This window comes from Oculina patagonica, chromosome 5 (genome assembly GCF_052425735.1).
Source record: "Oculina patagonica isolate OP01 chromosome 5, crgOcupat, whole genome shotgun sequence".
Classification (NCBI taxonomy): domain Eukaryota; kingdom Metazoa; phylum Cnidaria; class Anthozoa; order Scleractinia; family Oculinidae; genus Oculina; species Oculina patagonica.
The window spans coordinates 10,563,695-10,579,626 of record NC_135762.1 but is presented as its reverse complement, the minus strand read 5'-3'; the positions used below and the strand labels follow the sequence as shown (position 1 = coordinate 10,579,626).

General features: G+C 37.7%; 1 protein-coding gene across 3 annotated transcripts; it reads left to right on the top strand.

Annotated features, from left to right (window-relative positions):
• Positions 1-1,596: 1,596 nt before the first annotated feature.
• LOC144655359 (neural cell adhesion molecule 1-like) lies at positions 1,597-15,411 on the top strand. Of its 3 annotated transcripts, none has more exons than XM_078515599.1 (6): positions 1,597-1,707; positions 9,482-9,570; positions 10,624-10,926; positions 11,303-11,611; positions 12,276-12,581; positions 13,633-15,411. In XM_078515599.1, exons 2-6 carry the CDS (start codon positions 9,531-9,533, stop codon positions 13,974-13,976), a joined length of 1,302 nt encoding a protein of 433 aa, XP_078371725.1. In that variant the 5' UTR covers positions 1,597-1,707; positions 9,482-9,530; the 3' UTR covers positions 13,977-15,411. The 3 variants fall into 3 exon arrangements, with proteins under 3 accessions (XP_078371725.1, XP_078371724.1, XP_078371723.1); XM_078515598.1 differs by lacking the exon at positions 1,597-1,707 and adding an exon at positions 8,113-8,242; XM_078515597.1 differs by lacking the exon at positions 1,597-1,707 and adding an exon at positions 8,979-9,343.
• Positions 15,412-15,932: the final 521 nt, after the last annotated feature.

Here is a 15,932-nt window from a genome sequence, read left to right as displayed (position 1 = left end):
CAGTACAGAAAAATCGGAAGGAAAATCTTCAGCACTACACTTTAAAGTAAACTGCTTTGTGGTTTACGCAATTCGATTTATTTATTGCTTTTTTATAATAAAATATTTCATATTCAATTGATATAAGATGTTCATGCAATATTCCATGTTTACTTTGAGGTTTTCTTATCTCTACTTTTCTTGCATTTGTAATTGTTTCTTTTTGCTATTGTATATCAGAAGCAGCTGAAAATAAGTTACTGATACATATTTCAGGAGTTTAAAGCAGTGAAATACAAAATAAAACGAAGGAGAAGAAAATGATTCGCCAGGACGTGATGCAATCCAAACAAAGCAAATGACACGAAATCCTTACAAAAGTCATTCATATGTAAAAAAAATATTCGTGAACTGCTTAAAGTTAGACAACTAAGCAAACGTAAAATACGACTGAAAGCATTTTCTTATTTTCAAAATTCTATACAAAGTTATAGGTAAATTGTTTGATGTCTTCACAATGGTGTGCAATAACAACGTAAGTAAACAAAACGCTATTTCGTTAAAATGGAAAGAAGTACAAGAATAGAAAATATTTCAAAGGACGTGATGTACTTCAAGGCAAATGTCATGACACCCTTACGAAAATAACATGTGCTGAATACAATATACAAGTTTTCATTTATATGTAAAAATGTACTAATTAACGGCTCTGCAGGTGGGAGTTGTAAAGCTAGACAACTGAGCAAATGTGATGAAAACGGACTAAAAGCATTTTTCAAAATTCTATACAATGTTGTTAGTATATTGTTTGAAGGCTTCACAGGGTACAATTCAATCACAACGAAAGTAAACAAAATGCTATTTCATTTGACAAATGAGATCAAAACACGAATAAAGCTAAATAAACAATGTTGTATTTTGAAAAGAACTTTTTCGCATACGTCCAAAAATAGCAGTAAAAAAGTTCTGTCTTTAAAAAAATAACTAAATTGAAAACAAGATTAGATTGATCATGTTGCGAACTGAAGATTGCCAAATCTGAAATATTTTCAGAGCCAGTATGATCCCTTTTCAAAAACCATTGGTTTTTGCTAAACAATGAAAAGCTGTTTTATAGACTTTGCATATTGACTTTAAACTCACAAATCAAAAAAAGCCGAATTATTTTTTCATTTAAAAACAAACACCTTCAAACTATTCTACATATCAACAACTCTGGCACGGAACATTGACGTCGTGATTCCGGGGGAGGGAATCTCCCTATCATGGACTACACGGTTGAAACGAGCGACTTGGAATAATCTAACTCTAGGGGTAAAGAATAGAAATGTAGTGTTTACTTTACGTATGTAAAAGGATTTCCCATTTTCTATAGATCTTTTTCTTCAAAATGGCATGGTATAAATGGTTAAGAGTTCGGACCACGAAGCGGATCCTCCCTCTTTTAATTAAACATTTGTACACCCTCCCCCCCGGTATTTGATGACTTGTACAATGAAAAACAATCTCTGTTTACAAAAGAGAAAAACGTGTTTATCTACTGATTCTTCAGTCTGATTCATTTTAATCACGACTTGGTTGAATTTATTCTATAAGTGCGAGTGGTCTGACCACACAATCTCAGTTGATCTTCGCCCACGGCTACAGTGGAATTGTCGATAATCGAGTTGTATATTCCCAATTTCTTCATCATTCCTAACTGAGAGAGCTTTAACTTTCAAGGTGCGGGTAGGTATTGCCGTTTGGTTTTTTTAATACGTTTTCTTTTTTATGGTGACTGACCAGCAGTTGATTATTTTTGATCAGCTGTATAATGAACCACGCATTTTTAAAATTTTCTTCATTTTTCGTGTATTCTCAGAAATCAGAATCGTGAGCTGACTAGCTCCGACTCAAACTGTGAAGCCGTCGAAATAATAAGCTTTTATAAATGAAAATAAGAATAAGACAACTGAAGATCTAAAATTAATTGACAACAAAATCTTTGTTGAAGCTTCGAATTTCGAATATATTATATGCACTGACAAAACTAAAAAAAGATGGCTTAAACACCGGGTTGCGATGAATCAAATTCCGTTCTCCTTGTGGTTTTTAATGGGCCACATTTAACGCGCGAGCTTAAAGCGAAATTTCCTGAGTTTTATTCGCGTGTTTCTTTTGCCATTTCCAGCCTTTAGCATGGAACAAGCTAGACACTGAATTAAAAAGCAAGTCTTTATGTAAAACAATTGCTCAAACTGGCCACGAACTAAGTGTTAAGCCCCGTATTTTGATTCTGTACTGTGTGTGTCCAGTGAGTGATTTACCGCACATCTTATTTCTTGTAACGAACTAAAGCAGGAAATGTTAGGAACATTCGCCAATTTCCACTAGGTAAACCCTTCCGATGATCTTACCCCCCGGTTCAGTTCCTGAGCAAGCTAATGAAAACGTGACTCGCCGATGAACTTGTATCAAGTAAAGACCGGCCAGGAATAGTCAACTCACAAACACCGAAAAAGGATGCACTTCGATCTATTTTCTTAAAAAGTCTGACAACGAGGAAATTTGCTGCAGATTTGAAAACGCGGCTTCTTTTTTATGCTCCCCCGGCGACTTATTTTCTCACAACGCCACTTCTTTTATTGCTTCGTGACTTTTTTTCCGCCCGCGACATCTATTTTGGTCCAAGACCTCTATCATGATCATTGGTTTCCGACTAATTTTTGTTTCAGCACCACGACTTCCATTTTTACTCGGCCGTGACTTCTTTTTCCCTTGTCTCACGACCAGTTTTGTTTGCCATTTAATTGCATAACTTTTGTTCGTTTGAATTTTGCGACTATTCTTTCTGTAGGTGGCCTTCTTTGGGTGACGATGGTGATATTAATTGGTGTTTGTGGTGGTGGCGAGGCGGGGGGGGGGGGGGGGGGGTGGATTTGGAGGTTGCGTAGCAAACGCAAGAACGTGATAAAGGTTATTGCTTTGTTCTGATGTTTACAAACGACAAGGAATGAAGGTCAAATACAACTTGACGACGTCAAGCATAGACCGACAACCAATGGTTGCAGAAACAAACCGCAACTTACACAATTCATGAAACTTTTGAATGTAGCCGGGGAACCACATAACGCAGAGTAAAATCCAGAACTTCTTGTTGTCGGATCTCCTTTTGTAGAAATGCTCGTAGCAGACGTCACTGTTTTTCTACACGTTAAGGCCGATAACACGGTACGACTTTGTCGCATCCGACATCCTTACGACAGGCCTACGACATGGTTCGATTTACACGACACAATTCGTGTCGTCAAGCTTGTCGTAAGCATGTCGCATGCGGCAAAATCGTACTGTGTAAATCGAAGACTTCCGAGGAACATCTAAGTACGTTTCAACTTTCTGCTCTTTCTGGTCCTCTTTCTGCATTAAAACATTACAAAACTTGTCAGCAAACATGACGTCATCGATATCTTCACGATTTTTCTCAGTTAAAGAAATCCTTGTTATTTAACAAATTTTCCCCTTAATATGTTATTAAGATACTCCTTTTGCTGTTAAATTGCACAAAACGGCTAAGAAATCTTACCCTCAAAGGGAAACTAGCATATATTTAGAGAAATTATCTTGATTAGAAGAACGTTTTGGATTTTTTGGAGCAACTTTCGAGCAACTTTTATTATCAGAACCACCTTTTTTGGATTTTTGGAGAAACTTTTGAGCAACTTTTTGAGAAATTACGGGCAACTTTTTGAGAAATCTCGAGCAACTTGTGGAAAGCCCTACTCAAAACACGTAAATAGCGACTGGGAACGAGTCTGTGCAAAGCTGACACTACGGCAATTAACTAGTCTTCTTCAGGGCCAGTGCTATTATTTATCCATAACAGCACTGGCTCTGAAGAAGATTAGTTAACTAGTCGAAATACCGGTTGTTGCCTTTTAAAAGTGTCCCTTGCCGTAGTGTAATTATAAGTCTTGCATTAAATTATTGTTTTTCTTTAACATAATTCAAACAACCGCCACTCTACAATCAAATTTACAGCCAAAATCTCTAGAAAAGAAACTTCCTTTTTTAGAAACTATGGTTTGCAATCGGAGGTGGTACTGATTTATTTTAAAAGAACATCGATCGTTAAATCAACAATGTGTTGTTTACAAATTTAAATGTGATTCGTGTGATGCAGATTATGTAGGCTACACTCGCCGACACCTTTTCCAACGCATTGATGAACATACGCACTCAGCTATTGGAAACCACCTGCGTGACGCCCACAACCAGAGTAACAAAGATCTTAACAAGCAATTTACAATCTTGAAGAAATGTCGCGGGAAATTCGAATGCTTTATCTTCGAAATGCTTTTTATCCAGGAGTTAAAACCTAAACTGAACACTCAATCTGACTCCATTAAAGCAAAACTATTTAGTTCGTAATTAACACTCTATACAATTCACATTGTATAGTCTTTAATTTTATGCAACGAAATTTTCACACGCACTCTTAATATATATTGAACTCATCAGAATCTGACTTTTTTAGAATTTGATAATGATGAACCGCGATTCATCGAAACGTCATTTATTTTCGCTGATTTTTATTCTAAATTGTATAACGAAAGCCTCCGTTATTAGAATCGATCGTTGCTGGGTGTATAGACTGTCCACAGCCTCTCGATTTTTCAACGCAAAAAAGCAAACGAAGCGAGCGCGTGGAAGGAAGGGGACGGCGTCCAGTTCTTTCACCGTTCTCACCGCGCGCTCATCGATCGAAAAAACACGAAAAAATAGAGGGCTGTGGACAGTCTACTGGGTGTTCGACCGCGGTCAAACGACAGAAATATGCAAAAAATAAGAAAAGTACTGCAAAGATAAGGTTATAATTTTCACAGTTTAAAGTTTGATACATAACCGGTATCCTAAGGGTTTACTAAGTTTTTTGGTGCTTTACTAAAAACGTTCTACGTGTTTGAAAATAGCGAAATGCGGACTTGTCGGCGCCATTTTGTCTAAGCACTTTGGTTCGGACGCGAAACATTTAAAAAGTAAAAACACTCGTTTACCTGAGGAAATGGGATTATGCTTACACTCAGCAACTATTTTTATACCAACACTTCAATGTGACAAAAAACGTCGAAATGGAAAGAAAAGCTGCCTGAGACGTTTGACCTCGGTGAAACTGGGTGTAAGGCTACTGAAACATTCCAATGTACACATTTTTTCATCTTGCCGCCCCTCGGGGAACTCCAAAGAGTCTTCACACACAGGCAACTTTCAAAACAAACTCAAAGAGTTTAAATGCCATCTTATAGAGAGAGGTTATCCGCATGCACACTATAGTATAAAGGCGAGCCCTATCCGAAATACGCTTTGCAATAAACAGTAAATGGCCTAGCTCACAGGTAGCTCAGTTGGTAAGAGCGCCTAACCGGTATTCTGGGAGGCCATGGGTTCGATTCCCGTCGGGGACTCAGATTTTTTCTTTGTCCCACGCTCGTGTCATGTAGAATAATATTCTTCACTATTTATCACCGAGCTTAAAATCTACCATCTTTATTATTTACTAGGCAACAAGCTCTCCACAAAAACCAACATAGGAAAAACGGGTTTTGCCCTTTGTTAAACAATATCAACCGACAATGCCTTGCCTGAAAATGATTCATATGAAAAATTGCCACGTAAAAAAATAATTCACGGATGTATAACAAAAAAATCCCGGGAGTAAAAAAAATAATAGTAATAAGATAAAAGTCGCGGATGTAAAAAAGGGTCACGGAAACCAAAATACAGGAAAATAATTAAAGGAACGGCTTAGAAAATTGAAGTCGTTAGGACAAATAAGGCCCAAAATAACAAAGCGGATATCCCTTCCAGACCACGGTAGATCGGCAAAGGAAGATATAAAATAAAAAAAATGTCAAATATTCATTGGGAAATCACTTTCTTTGTTAATTCGCTGGATGCGATCATTCAACTGTAAATCTGAGTTGAAAAATGGAAAAAATAGAAACAAAGCTAAGCGATGAGCCTCCTCTTACGGTGTCATAGTTCTTACGAAAAGACAAAGACAATTTAGTTAGTAACTCCAAAGACGTGTAACGTTGAACGTTACTTCGAGTGCCGTGTTAGGTTAAACTTTGTTCGGATTTTATAATATCCCCTTCCTCTATCCCTAAATTTATTTTTGTCCCTTTCTCCTACCCCCTGCCGTGTGATATTCAAGATCAAAATCGGGAAAGCAATCACAAGTAGGTATCTGCCAGTGCGAATAGAGTCTCCATCCTACTGTAAGGCTTCAAATTTTTACCAAATATGTAACTAGGTACTATAGCACTGTCATCATTTGACTCTCATTTTGCCCAAGATGAAAAAGCTACCTGCGTGCAGGCTACCCCTCCCCTTCCCTCCAGGAGTCCACTTCTGCCTCAACCCAACCTCCTGCCTCCCCTCCAGGCTCCACGGCCTGTACTATCTGGTATCGGAAGTAAATTGATACTGGGATGTATTTGGGCTGGAGTGAAGGGTATTCAGGGTCAAGTTCACGCATTTCTGCACTGAGTATAAGCTGAATGTTTCCAGATACCCGATACGACATACACCCTCAGTTACGTGAAAAGTGTTTACAAGGAGGACAGAATTCCTGAAGAAGGGCGTGAATTTAGGTGGGTGGTCAAGCTACTAGAAATTTTTAAATTTCTAGTATCGTAAAAGACGCCATATAAAATGCGAGAAGTTTTCAGATTTTGCTTAGATCCATTCAAACTCACTTTTCTTTTCCTACAATAGCTATGTTAGGTGCAGGTTTTTAGTGCTGAAGTTATCCGCAGAAATATTTGGCATGTGATTTCCATGCAAACATTGCAGTCTGTTTTACCCACTGACCAAAGATGGCGTCGAAAAGATCGAGTCCAAATTTTAGAATTTGGATAATTTTAACAAGGGCTCTTCAGTATTGGCTTGCTATTACTTCTTTTTGGCATGAAACTGAGTTGTTTTTAAATAGCACTTATATTTTTTATTGTGGTTTATACGGTCATGTCATGATAGGTGCCTTTAGTGGGAGTTTAAACATTGCGCAAAATTTCCGGTTACAAAGACTAACCGGAAGTAGTTTCGCACGTGCTGAGACGTTTCATGTTTTTTTACCCATATCGACGTGAAAGTCCAACTTCATGCTTTCTTTAACGAGATCGAACAGTGGAACTACAGGTAGACTCAAGGCTACGAGACGATCGCGTGCCGGTAACCGCCGAATGGGTGAATACAGGCGTCGCAGGCTTCTCAAATGACGCCGCGTCGAGAGAGTGCGGATTTTAATTTTTACCCAGCTAGTGGGCGCGTATGATCTGATATCAGAACATCGTGAAAATACTTGTCTTTTTAATATTCTAAAAATGCCAAGCAGTTTTCTTATCTCTTATATTTTTTCGCAAAACAGTTATTAAAGATTTTAAAATGCTTAGTCGATAGCAGGCAAAATATGAAGACACTCAGTATTTAATTAACACGGAAAAATCGTCAAATATTGATGCGACTATAAAGAATTCGATAAAAGCCGATTCACTTTGTTTATGTCTGCTGTACTGTTTGTGACACGAATTATTTAAATCGGATAAAACGAGCTTTCTTAATAAGTGATGGAAACTTTCCAGAACTTCTAGGTGCATTTTTCAGTTTTCAGTCAAAGAACTTTGCTTGCGGAATCGAGCCTACCTTTTTGTTTACTGTGTATTTTAACCTGTTTTTACAGATCTTGGTACAGCGTGTTTGCTTTATAACGAGAAAGTACTCACCGATCCATATTTTGTGGGAGTTTAGATCGCACGCATAAAGTGTTATTACTGCTTAGTGTCCTTAGTGTAACGTATAACAGCGGAAACATGGGAAATGCGCTATTAAAATAAACATGAAGATCACTCCCGCACTGTCGAAACTAAGAAGTTGCATTTATTAATTTGCCTTGTTTTCTCTGACCTGACGTAGATAAACGAATAATTGAGGTTTTATAAGCAGCTTTATGAAACACTGAATGAAGGAGAAAATTCTCAAGCATTCAAGTATAAAGTATCGTAAAAAATGACGCACTAAATAAACAGGGTGGGGTGATGGTATTATTCGGTGATGACATTTCCTGTTACAAGTGATGACAAACCATATATATATATAGGACTCACATTTCAAACAGAGCAGAAAATCTCGTCCATTTAGAAGGAACAAACTGTAGTGCGCAACGTGGAAAGAGGCTATCAAGTGTAGCATCATTATTTATTTTTTTAAGACATTGACGATACAGGTAAGTGCTTTGTTCTTACCATCACTAAATGCTTTAGTATTTTCAGAAGTATTTTTAAGTTTCTACTCAGTAAACTCTTCTCAACACAGTTATTTATATCATTTCGCTGTGGGCTAGCCGCTAGTATCATAGTGGCGTGTAAACGAAAACACGCTCTTTACGATTTCAAAACGCCGGGCTACTATACAGCTCTTTGTTTAACTGACCAACTAAACGAATTCGTCTGTTGATGACCTCCTATAAGGGTCTATAAGAGATCGACTCACATGTCATACAGATCCATTTGTGCTTGTATTGAACACGCCACTCGATATAACTTGACATTCCAAGGTAATATAAATAGAAAAACAGTTAGAACCAATATTTTTTCTCTGGGGTACCCACTACCTAAATGTTTGAGCTCAACCGGGCCAGACGAGGTCTCCTAAATTCACGGATCTGCAATTTGCAGATCCACATTTTTACAGAGTTTAATTGATATCTCCCGTCGAGCTTTCACTTATTGTTTCCTTTAGGATAATTAAAGCGAAGAAAACAAATTATCGAACCATTGGAACGTATCTAATAGTCCGTCGCTCCGTTGATTCATGACTCATGCTCCGCTCAATTTTCTTGAATATAATACTTTGCCCGTTTTGTGAATCATGTTGGACTGGGAAAGAAACAATGTTTCCGGATTAATGTGGCTGATTAGTTGATGACCAGCCAGACGACTTTAAATTCTCTAAAGATTTCACGTACTATTAAAAATTCCAGTGATATTCTTGGCTTTGTTTATGTGATTGTCATATTTACATCTATTGTTCCAGGCGTCTAAATCACGTTGCATTCTGGGTAGTAATTAGCCCATGAAATGTTTACAAAGTCTTGAGGCGGACGAAAGGCGGTTGATTTGAATTATTGCCACTTGTGGCTTTTCAAATAGGCGTTGTTTACTTGTCACCTAAGCCACGCCAAATCAGGATGGCTCGGCATCATCTAAAACACTTAAAGCTAGTGTCTAAAGCCGTTATAAAAGCGACGCTATCCAAAGTCAGTGGTCCGATTAGTTGTTCACAACATGGCGACGCGAGCTCGTTTTACCTTTCCACAGGCCAATGGGTAAATAACTGCAGTATTGTATCTTGTTAAAATAACCTTGACTACATCATGTTATAACAAGGTGTTTTTCTTTTTGAACAGTTTATTTGCTTTGCAACTGGGTGATAAACTTTTAATTTTCGACGATATATTTTTCAGGTTTACAACAAGGCTGACAGGACCCAAATCCTACGAGGAAAAGAGAAAGATGGTTTTCTTGTTGACGGTCGTGCTGCTTGTTTTAGCGGGTAAGAACTGCATTAGATTCTCATTTATTCTTTCTTGTCATCAGTTATTCAATAGCTTGTTCGAACACAAACAAACAATAGATGTGAGACATGTGAGGCTTTATTTTACATGTATTACATGTAAAGTTTTGTAAGCTTCCGTTTATAATGGTCGTCTATAATATTGCTGTACATAGTATTTGAAAGAATGACAAAGAATGTAAGACTCCACGATACTGAATACTTGTACGAGAAACTTCTGGTCACACTTTAAATAGACGTGGCGTTAGACAATTTTACAAAGTCTTTTATTCTTCATTTGTAAAGATGGCTGTTCAGGGGGTGGGTGGAACGCAACCATGTAACAGCTAAGTGAATTTTAAGCAGTGGAAGGAGAGGGTAGGGGCGCGCCGGGCAGGGCAGGGGCAGGGCAGGCAGGGGTACTATATCAGAAAGCCGAGAAAAATTTATTTTGGTCTGCCTTTTCAAAGAATTTTATTTTGATAGACAGACGATATTGAAATTTTCCCTTGGAATAAATAGTATTTTTTGGGTACTAAAATAATTGGTCGTTAGACTGTCTGAGTATTTGTAGACAAATACACTGATCACTTTATTTCGTTGATTAAATCCGTCTGAAATTGTGAATCACAATTGTTTTTATTTTTCACTATATGTATTTTAGTCATCTAAATTAAAGTTACTGGTAAACTTTGTCATGTACCCTTAAAAGTTACTGTGGATCTCTAAAGCAGTCAAATGCTGTTTGTTATTGCAGTCTTCAATGAAATGCAAACTCTGAATTCAATCCTCAACCAACGGTTTAGGCTTTTTGCTGCTGTCAATCATCTTAGCAGACCTCTCGGAAAACAGAAGTTCACTTCAACTGGGTCAAAAGGTCACAGCTGTCAGATCCATTTTGTTTTGTTCTGTTTTCCATGGTTCATCACCATAATTATGATTGACAGCCGTGAAAAATGAAATCGTTACATGGTTTGAATTTCAGAGTTTGCATATAATTATCACTGAAAACTGTGCACAATTAACACAGTGTTTCTTTTTCTCCTTTTAAAGGTGGTATTCACAGCTCTCCAGTGCCAGCCAATTTTTCCTTTGAAGTGTCATCAAAGTTTGAAGTGATTTCTGTGTACTTTGGTGATGATGCAGATTTTAACTGCAAAACCAACGATCCCAGTGCAAGCGTTACATTCAAAAAAAGCGTTCCTCCGAAAGATCCAATCAAAATAACCAACAGCGACTCAACATTTACTGTTCATAATGTTACAATACATGATGCAGGACATTACCAATGCACTGCTAAAAGGATGGATGGGCAGGTTATTACCAGAGATATCTTTCTGGCAATTTTTGATATAGGTGAGCATTTCATTTATTTAAGCAATATTACAGTTGCTTAATTTCAGTGTTAGGTGCATAGCTACAATGTATCTTTCTACATCCATCTTTCTACATCATCTTATGATGTGCTGTTTGAAAAGAACGAATCAAAACCAATGCAAACCAGGGTTGTCAAAATAAGCCGGCAACCGGCGCATTTCACCAGCTATTACGAACTCTGCGCCGGCTACTCCAAATATTAGTAGGTCAGTTCTGAGTGTATGTTATCAAGTTATGAGTGTTTTGTAGCCGCCTACTTTTTGGATGGAACCTGCTACTCAAAAACCTAATGACAACCCTGAGTTTGTTAAATAGTTGTAAACTGAGTATGGTTTTTTGTTTCATTTTTTTTCAGTACACCCAGAAGTTGCTATTATTCCTTTCAAGTCAAAGCGGATATTAACTGGATCTGACCTCACCTACACTTGTGAGGGTACAATGGGTACTGTTACATGGTACAAAGTTGTCAGAGGATCCCCAGTGCAACTTCCAATGCCCAGTTTGCCTGGCGTGAGTGTCAAGTCATCATTTGGTGCAAACAAAATAGCAAGAAAAGACCTGATGTTCTCAAATGCAGGTTCTTCGCACAGTGGGGTGTATGAGTGTGCACTACTGACTAAAAAAGGCTTCACTTTAGAGAGAAGCATACAAGTGGATGTCAGAGGTAAATTAATTGTGGAAATGTGTGGTTGGACCCAGAAAATGTTCATGCAGTGACTTCCCCCACATGAGGGATTGGACATTCCTTCGGGTGGGAGGAGGCCAAAAACTATAAGGATATGTATGAAGCTTAATAATTGAAATTTTCAGAGGGGTGAGGGGGTCTCAGGAAAAATCGCTTCCGTGGGCGAGGTATGGATAATTTATGGAACTTCATAACGTGATTATGGTTAACTTAAGTTTTGAACAGTTTGTGGCATTATTTCTATGGTCTCTGAGTGTAGACTATCAAAAAATGTGATCTACTTGTCCACCAACACTCTCCACCCCCATCCCAACCTCTTACCAGTTTTTGTTGTAATTGTTATTTTTGTTTTCGTGTACTGGATATTATTAAATGAAGTGAGCTTATACCTGGATCCAGTTGTTGAAAGTGTGGATAATGCTATCCACTGGATAAATCGCTGTCTATTGGATAAGTTTTTACAAAACGCACTGACTACGCTATCCACTGGATAGTGATGTATCCAGTAAATAGCGGTATCCACCCTTAAACAACTGGGGCCTGTATAATTAATAAAAATAAAATAAGCATACAGTGAACGTGTGTATTACATGTTTAGTTACTTTTAAGTTTCGTTTTTAATTGAATAAATTATTTTTCTTAGGTCCAGATCCTGCAAAGATCATAGCAAGTTCAAATCATGACATTTTGGTTGACAGCGACAGTGACCTAGAGTTGGTTTGCCAAACCATAGGATTTCCACCACCTGTCGTAACATGGAAGAAAGACAACCAGTTAATACCAGAGTGCCGCGAAGATGAACCATGTGCAGCAACTGAACGATACCTTGTGACACACAAAGGCTTGAAAATAAAGACACCACGTTATCCTGATGATGATGCAGAATTCAGCTGTAAAGCCAAAAATGATTTTGGAGAAGACCAGAGAAGTTTTATCGTTGTTGTACCAAGTGAGTTTGGATTTTAACTCTGTTATTCTTCAAGAAACAGTTTAATCTAGAGACTCTCTTGTACAAATTTTACTGGCAAGGCAAAGGTTTCAAATTGTTTTGAAGTAGGCGTCATCAGCTGAAAAAGTTTAAAAATAAGGTCTCTGTGGCAATGCTGAGCTTGTTTGTCTGGAGCTGATTGCTATGAACAGGGTAACCAGCGACATATAATCAAATAGCCGGCATAACTCCGGCAGTTGCCGGCTTGTTTTGAAAACCATGCAAGGGAGAAATAACATTTAATTGTAATAAACAGAAAAGATAAAACGCTTTTAAATTTATGAAATAAAAAAGGTTCTGAAGCCGATCTGTTTTTTGGAAACTAAATTTTCGGTGACTTTCCTGTTCACCTTCATCAGAGTTCAAAAGTTCGGGAGGACTGCATTTTTCCAAAACAATAGTTGTAAATAATAAAGATGGTAAATTTCAAGCTCGGTGATAAATAATGAAGAAATTATTCAACATGACACGAGCATGGGACAAAGAAAAGTTGGTTAGAGCGCCCAACCGGTATCTGGGAGGTCATGGGTTCGATTCCCGTCGGGGACTCAGATTTTTTCTTTGTCCCACGCTCGTGTCATGTTGAATAATTTCTTCACCAAAACAATAGTTTATGCAAAATTTGGGGGGCAAACAAAGTGCATTATGGGCAATTGGAAAATAGAGAATTGCCCAATTGTTTCAGGAAAATAACCATTCTTTCCTGACAAAAGCAGCACTGCACTGACATCATTAAATCAAATTATCATAGTTTTTCAGGCAAAGAGCCATTTATTAGATGTACTGAAATATAGTTAATAATAATAATGATAATGATAATGATAATAATGATAATGATAATATTATAAATAATAATAAGAATAAGAATAAGAAAAAGAATAAAATAATAATAATATGTTTTACCCTTCTCCTTTAAATTCACCACTGAATGTAGTGTACATATTAGTTTGTGTTTAGAATCTTAACAAAAGTTTAGATCAGAAATGTTAATGGCTTGTGATCCAATTAACAGGTGCTCCCGTTCTGGACAAATCATATGCCAAGACCTACTACTGGACTGGACATCTAATCAAGCCAAAAGACATCCCTTGTGTTCTTGCTGAAGGCAGTCCAACTCCATCTTTCTCGTGGTCATACAAATTTTGCTGGTCTTTGAATGCCTGTATGTCCTGGGCGCCCGTTACTCAGAAGCCTAACATTTTCCAAGTTAAAAATGGAATTTCAAGAAGTACCTTGGTGGTCACATCTCAATATTTGCCACAGTATCTGTACTTCAAGTGTACCGCGAAAAATATGAAAGGGAAAGACGAAATAACCGCTGGACTCTTTGAGAGGTCAAATGGCAGAAGATATTAAAGGCATCTCTTTTGGTCACTTGTTACGTTTATCTTAGTACTGTAGATGGGTAATTGTGCTGTATATTTTCACTGGTCATGTGTTTGTTTGGTTTTTCGGCAAGTCCTATGGCAAGCAAGAAAACATGAACAAATTATAAAATGACAAGTGAAAATACACAGTTACCTGGCTATAGATCTGTTACCAACCAAAATTAGGCGAACGTCACTGATAACGTAACTCACTTCAATACACATCTCTCATTAACCTAAATCCTAACTCACCAGGGCTCAGTTTTTCAAAAAGTGGATAACGTTATCCACCGGATAAATCACTATCCAGCGGATAAGTGATGACAAAACAAACTACGCTATCCACTGGATAGTGATTTATCCAGTTGAGCAACTGTGGCCTGGTTACTAGGCCATGTCAGTTGTTGAAGCCATTGTTCTTATGTTTAAATTCACACAATACAGTGACATGTATTATAACTAGAACAGGATGCAGTAAAAGAAGGCCATTCAGATTATAGTTTTATTATGGGACTGTGACCTTATGGTAATTTTAATGCATTTAGTTTGTAGAGATTTTTAAACTCTTTTTTGTTTTTAAAAAACAAACCGCTGCCACCAAGGAGAACATTCGCTAAAACTATGGTCATGTTCACACTTAGTGCTCCGACACCTGGGCACCGGCAAAAAATACAGGGAACATAAGTACCCTTGTACCCGGGTACGGACACCGTGCCCGAATTCTGGCGTAAGTTCTTGAAAGAAACAGTTAATTCACATGAGTTCAGGTATACCTTTCCTGGGCACCAAGTGTGAACGCAGCCTAAGATCTTATGAGCCGTAGAATTGGCTCTATACATACGTTTCTTGGAGAACGCAGAGTGAATTTTTAATTTTTTTTTATGGACAAGTAAAAAGTTGCCGTAATTACATATTCAGCTGAAGTTTGACATCGATCTTTAGAGCCGTTGTGGTTGATTAAATTCACTTATTCTGCATTGTGTTCAAGTTTGACTTAAACATACCCTAAATTGGTGTCTCTTGTGGGAACTGATCTACTACAGTACCCGCTAGCCCATGTAACCAGGAAATAATTCAGTCGTCAGTTACATATTATTATAAATAATCCTCATATTGAGCTAAGCATTGTAAGGCAGTAAGTGCTCTTTTGCTTTTTCGACTGGAATTTGTTTGCACTAAATATACACATCTTATCATAATTGTATTCGTAATTAGCACTTTATGACTGTTTATTGTGAGTGAATTATCATTTAAGGGGAAATGTTTTGTTTTATCGTAATTTTGTAGCATATTTTAACTTTAGTTTAGGTGAATAAATAACTGAACATTGTACTCAAGATTATTAAAGGTTTACTACGTGAAGCCATGTTTATTGTTATTGTAACATTTCGAATACCGTTCAATAAAGAATGTATTTACTCGAACCCCCGTCCCTATTCCTACTTTTTCTAGGTAAATTGTGGTAACGGGAGAGAAGAGGAGACTACGAGAATTCTGCAGTGGCCTCAAAACCAACGAGCGATAGAGCGGCAAAGCTCCCAGGAGCCTCTTCTCGGATTGGGCAACCCAACTAAAGTGCCAAGCTACGCAGGCTACAAAAACGCCTACCTTGTTTCCGACCTAAACATTGCTGATATTGCTACCATGATCCAGACAAAGATGATTTTTGCTTCCTTTGTTCCGAACAAAACTGTGATGTGTAAATTTCGTTGCCAAACTTATCCAGGACAAAACAAACATTTGCAGATTTTGATTTCTGAGATTACATTTGCCAGTACAAACTGCGACCAAATCATTTCTATTTCTTCTGAATTTGGATCTGAATCATGTGATTTTAACTCAGGAACTCAAATTACTCCCCCAGTGCCTTCACTACAGAACCAAACACACAAAGGCTATCACCGCGTCGGCGCGTTGGTCAGCCAGGCCCAAAGTTACATTTAAT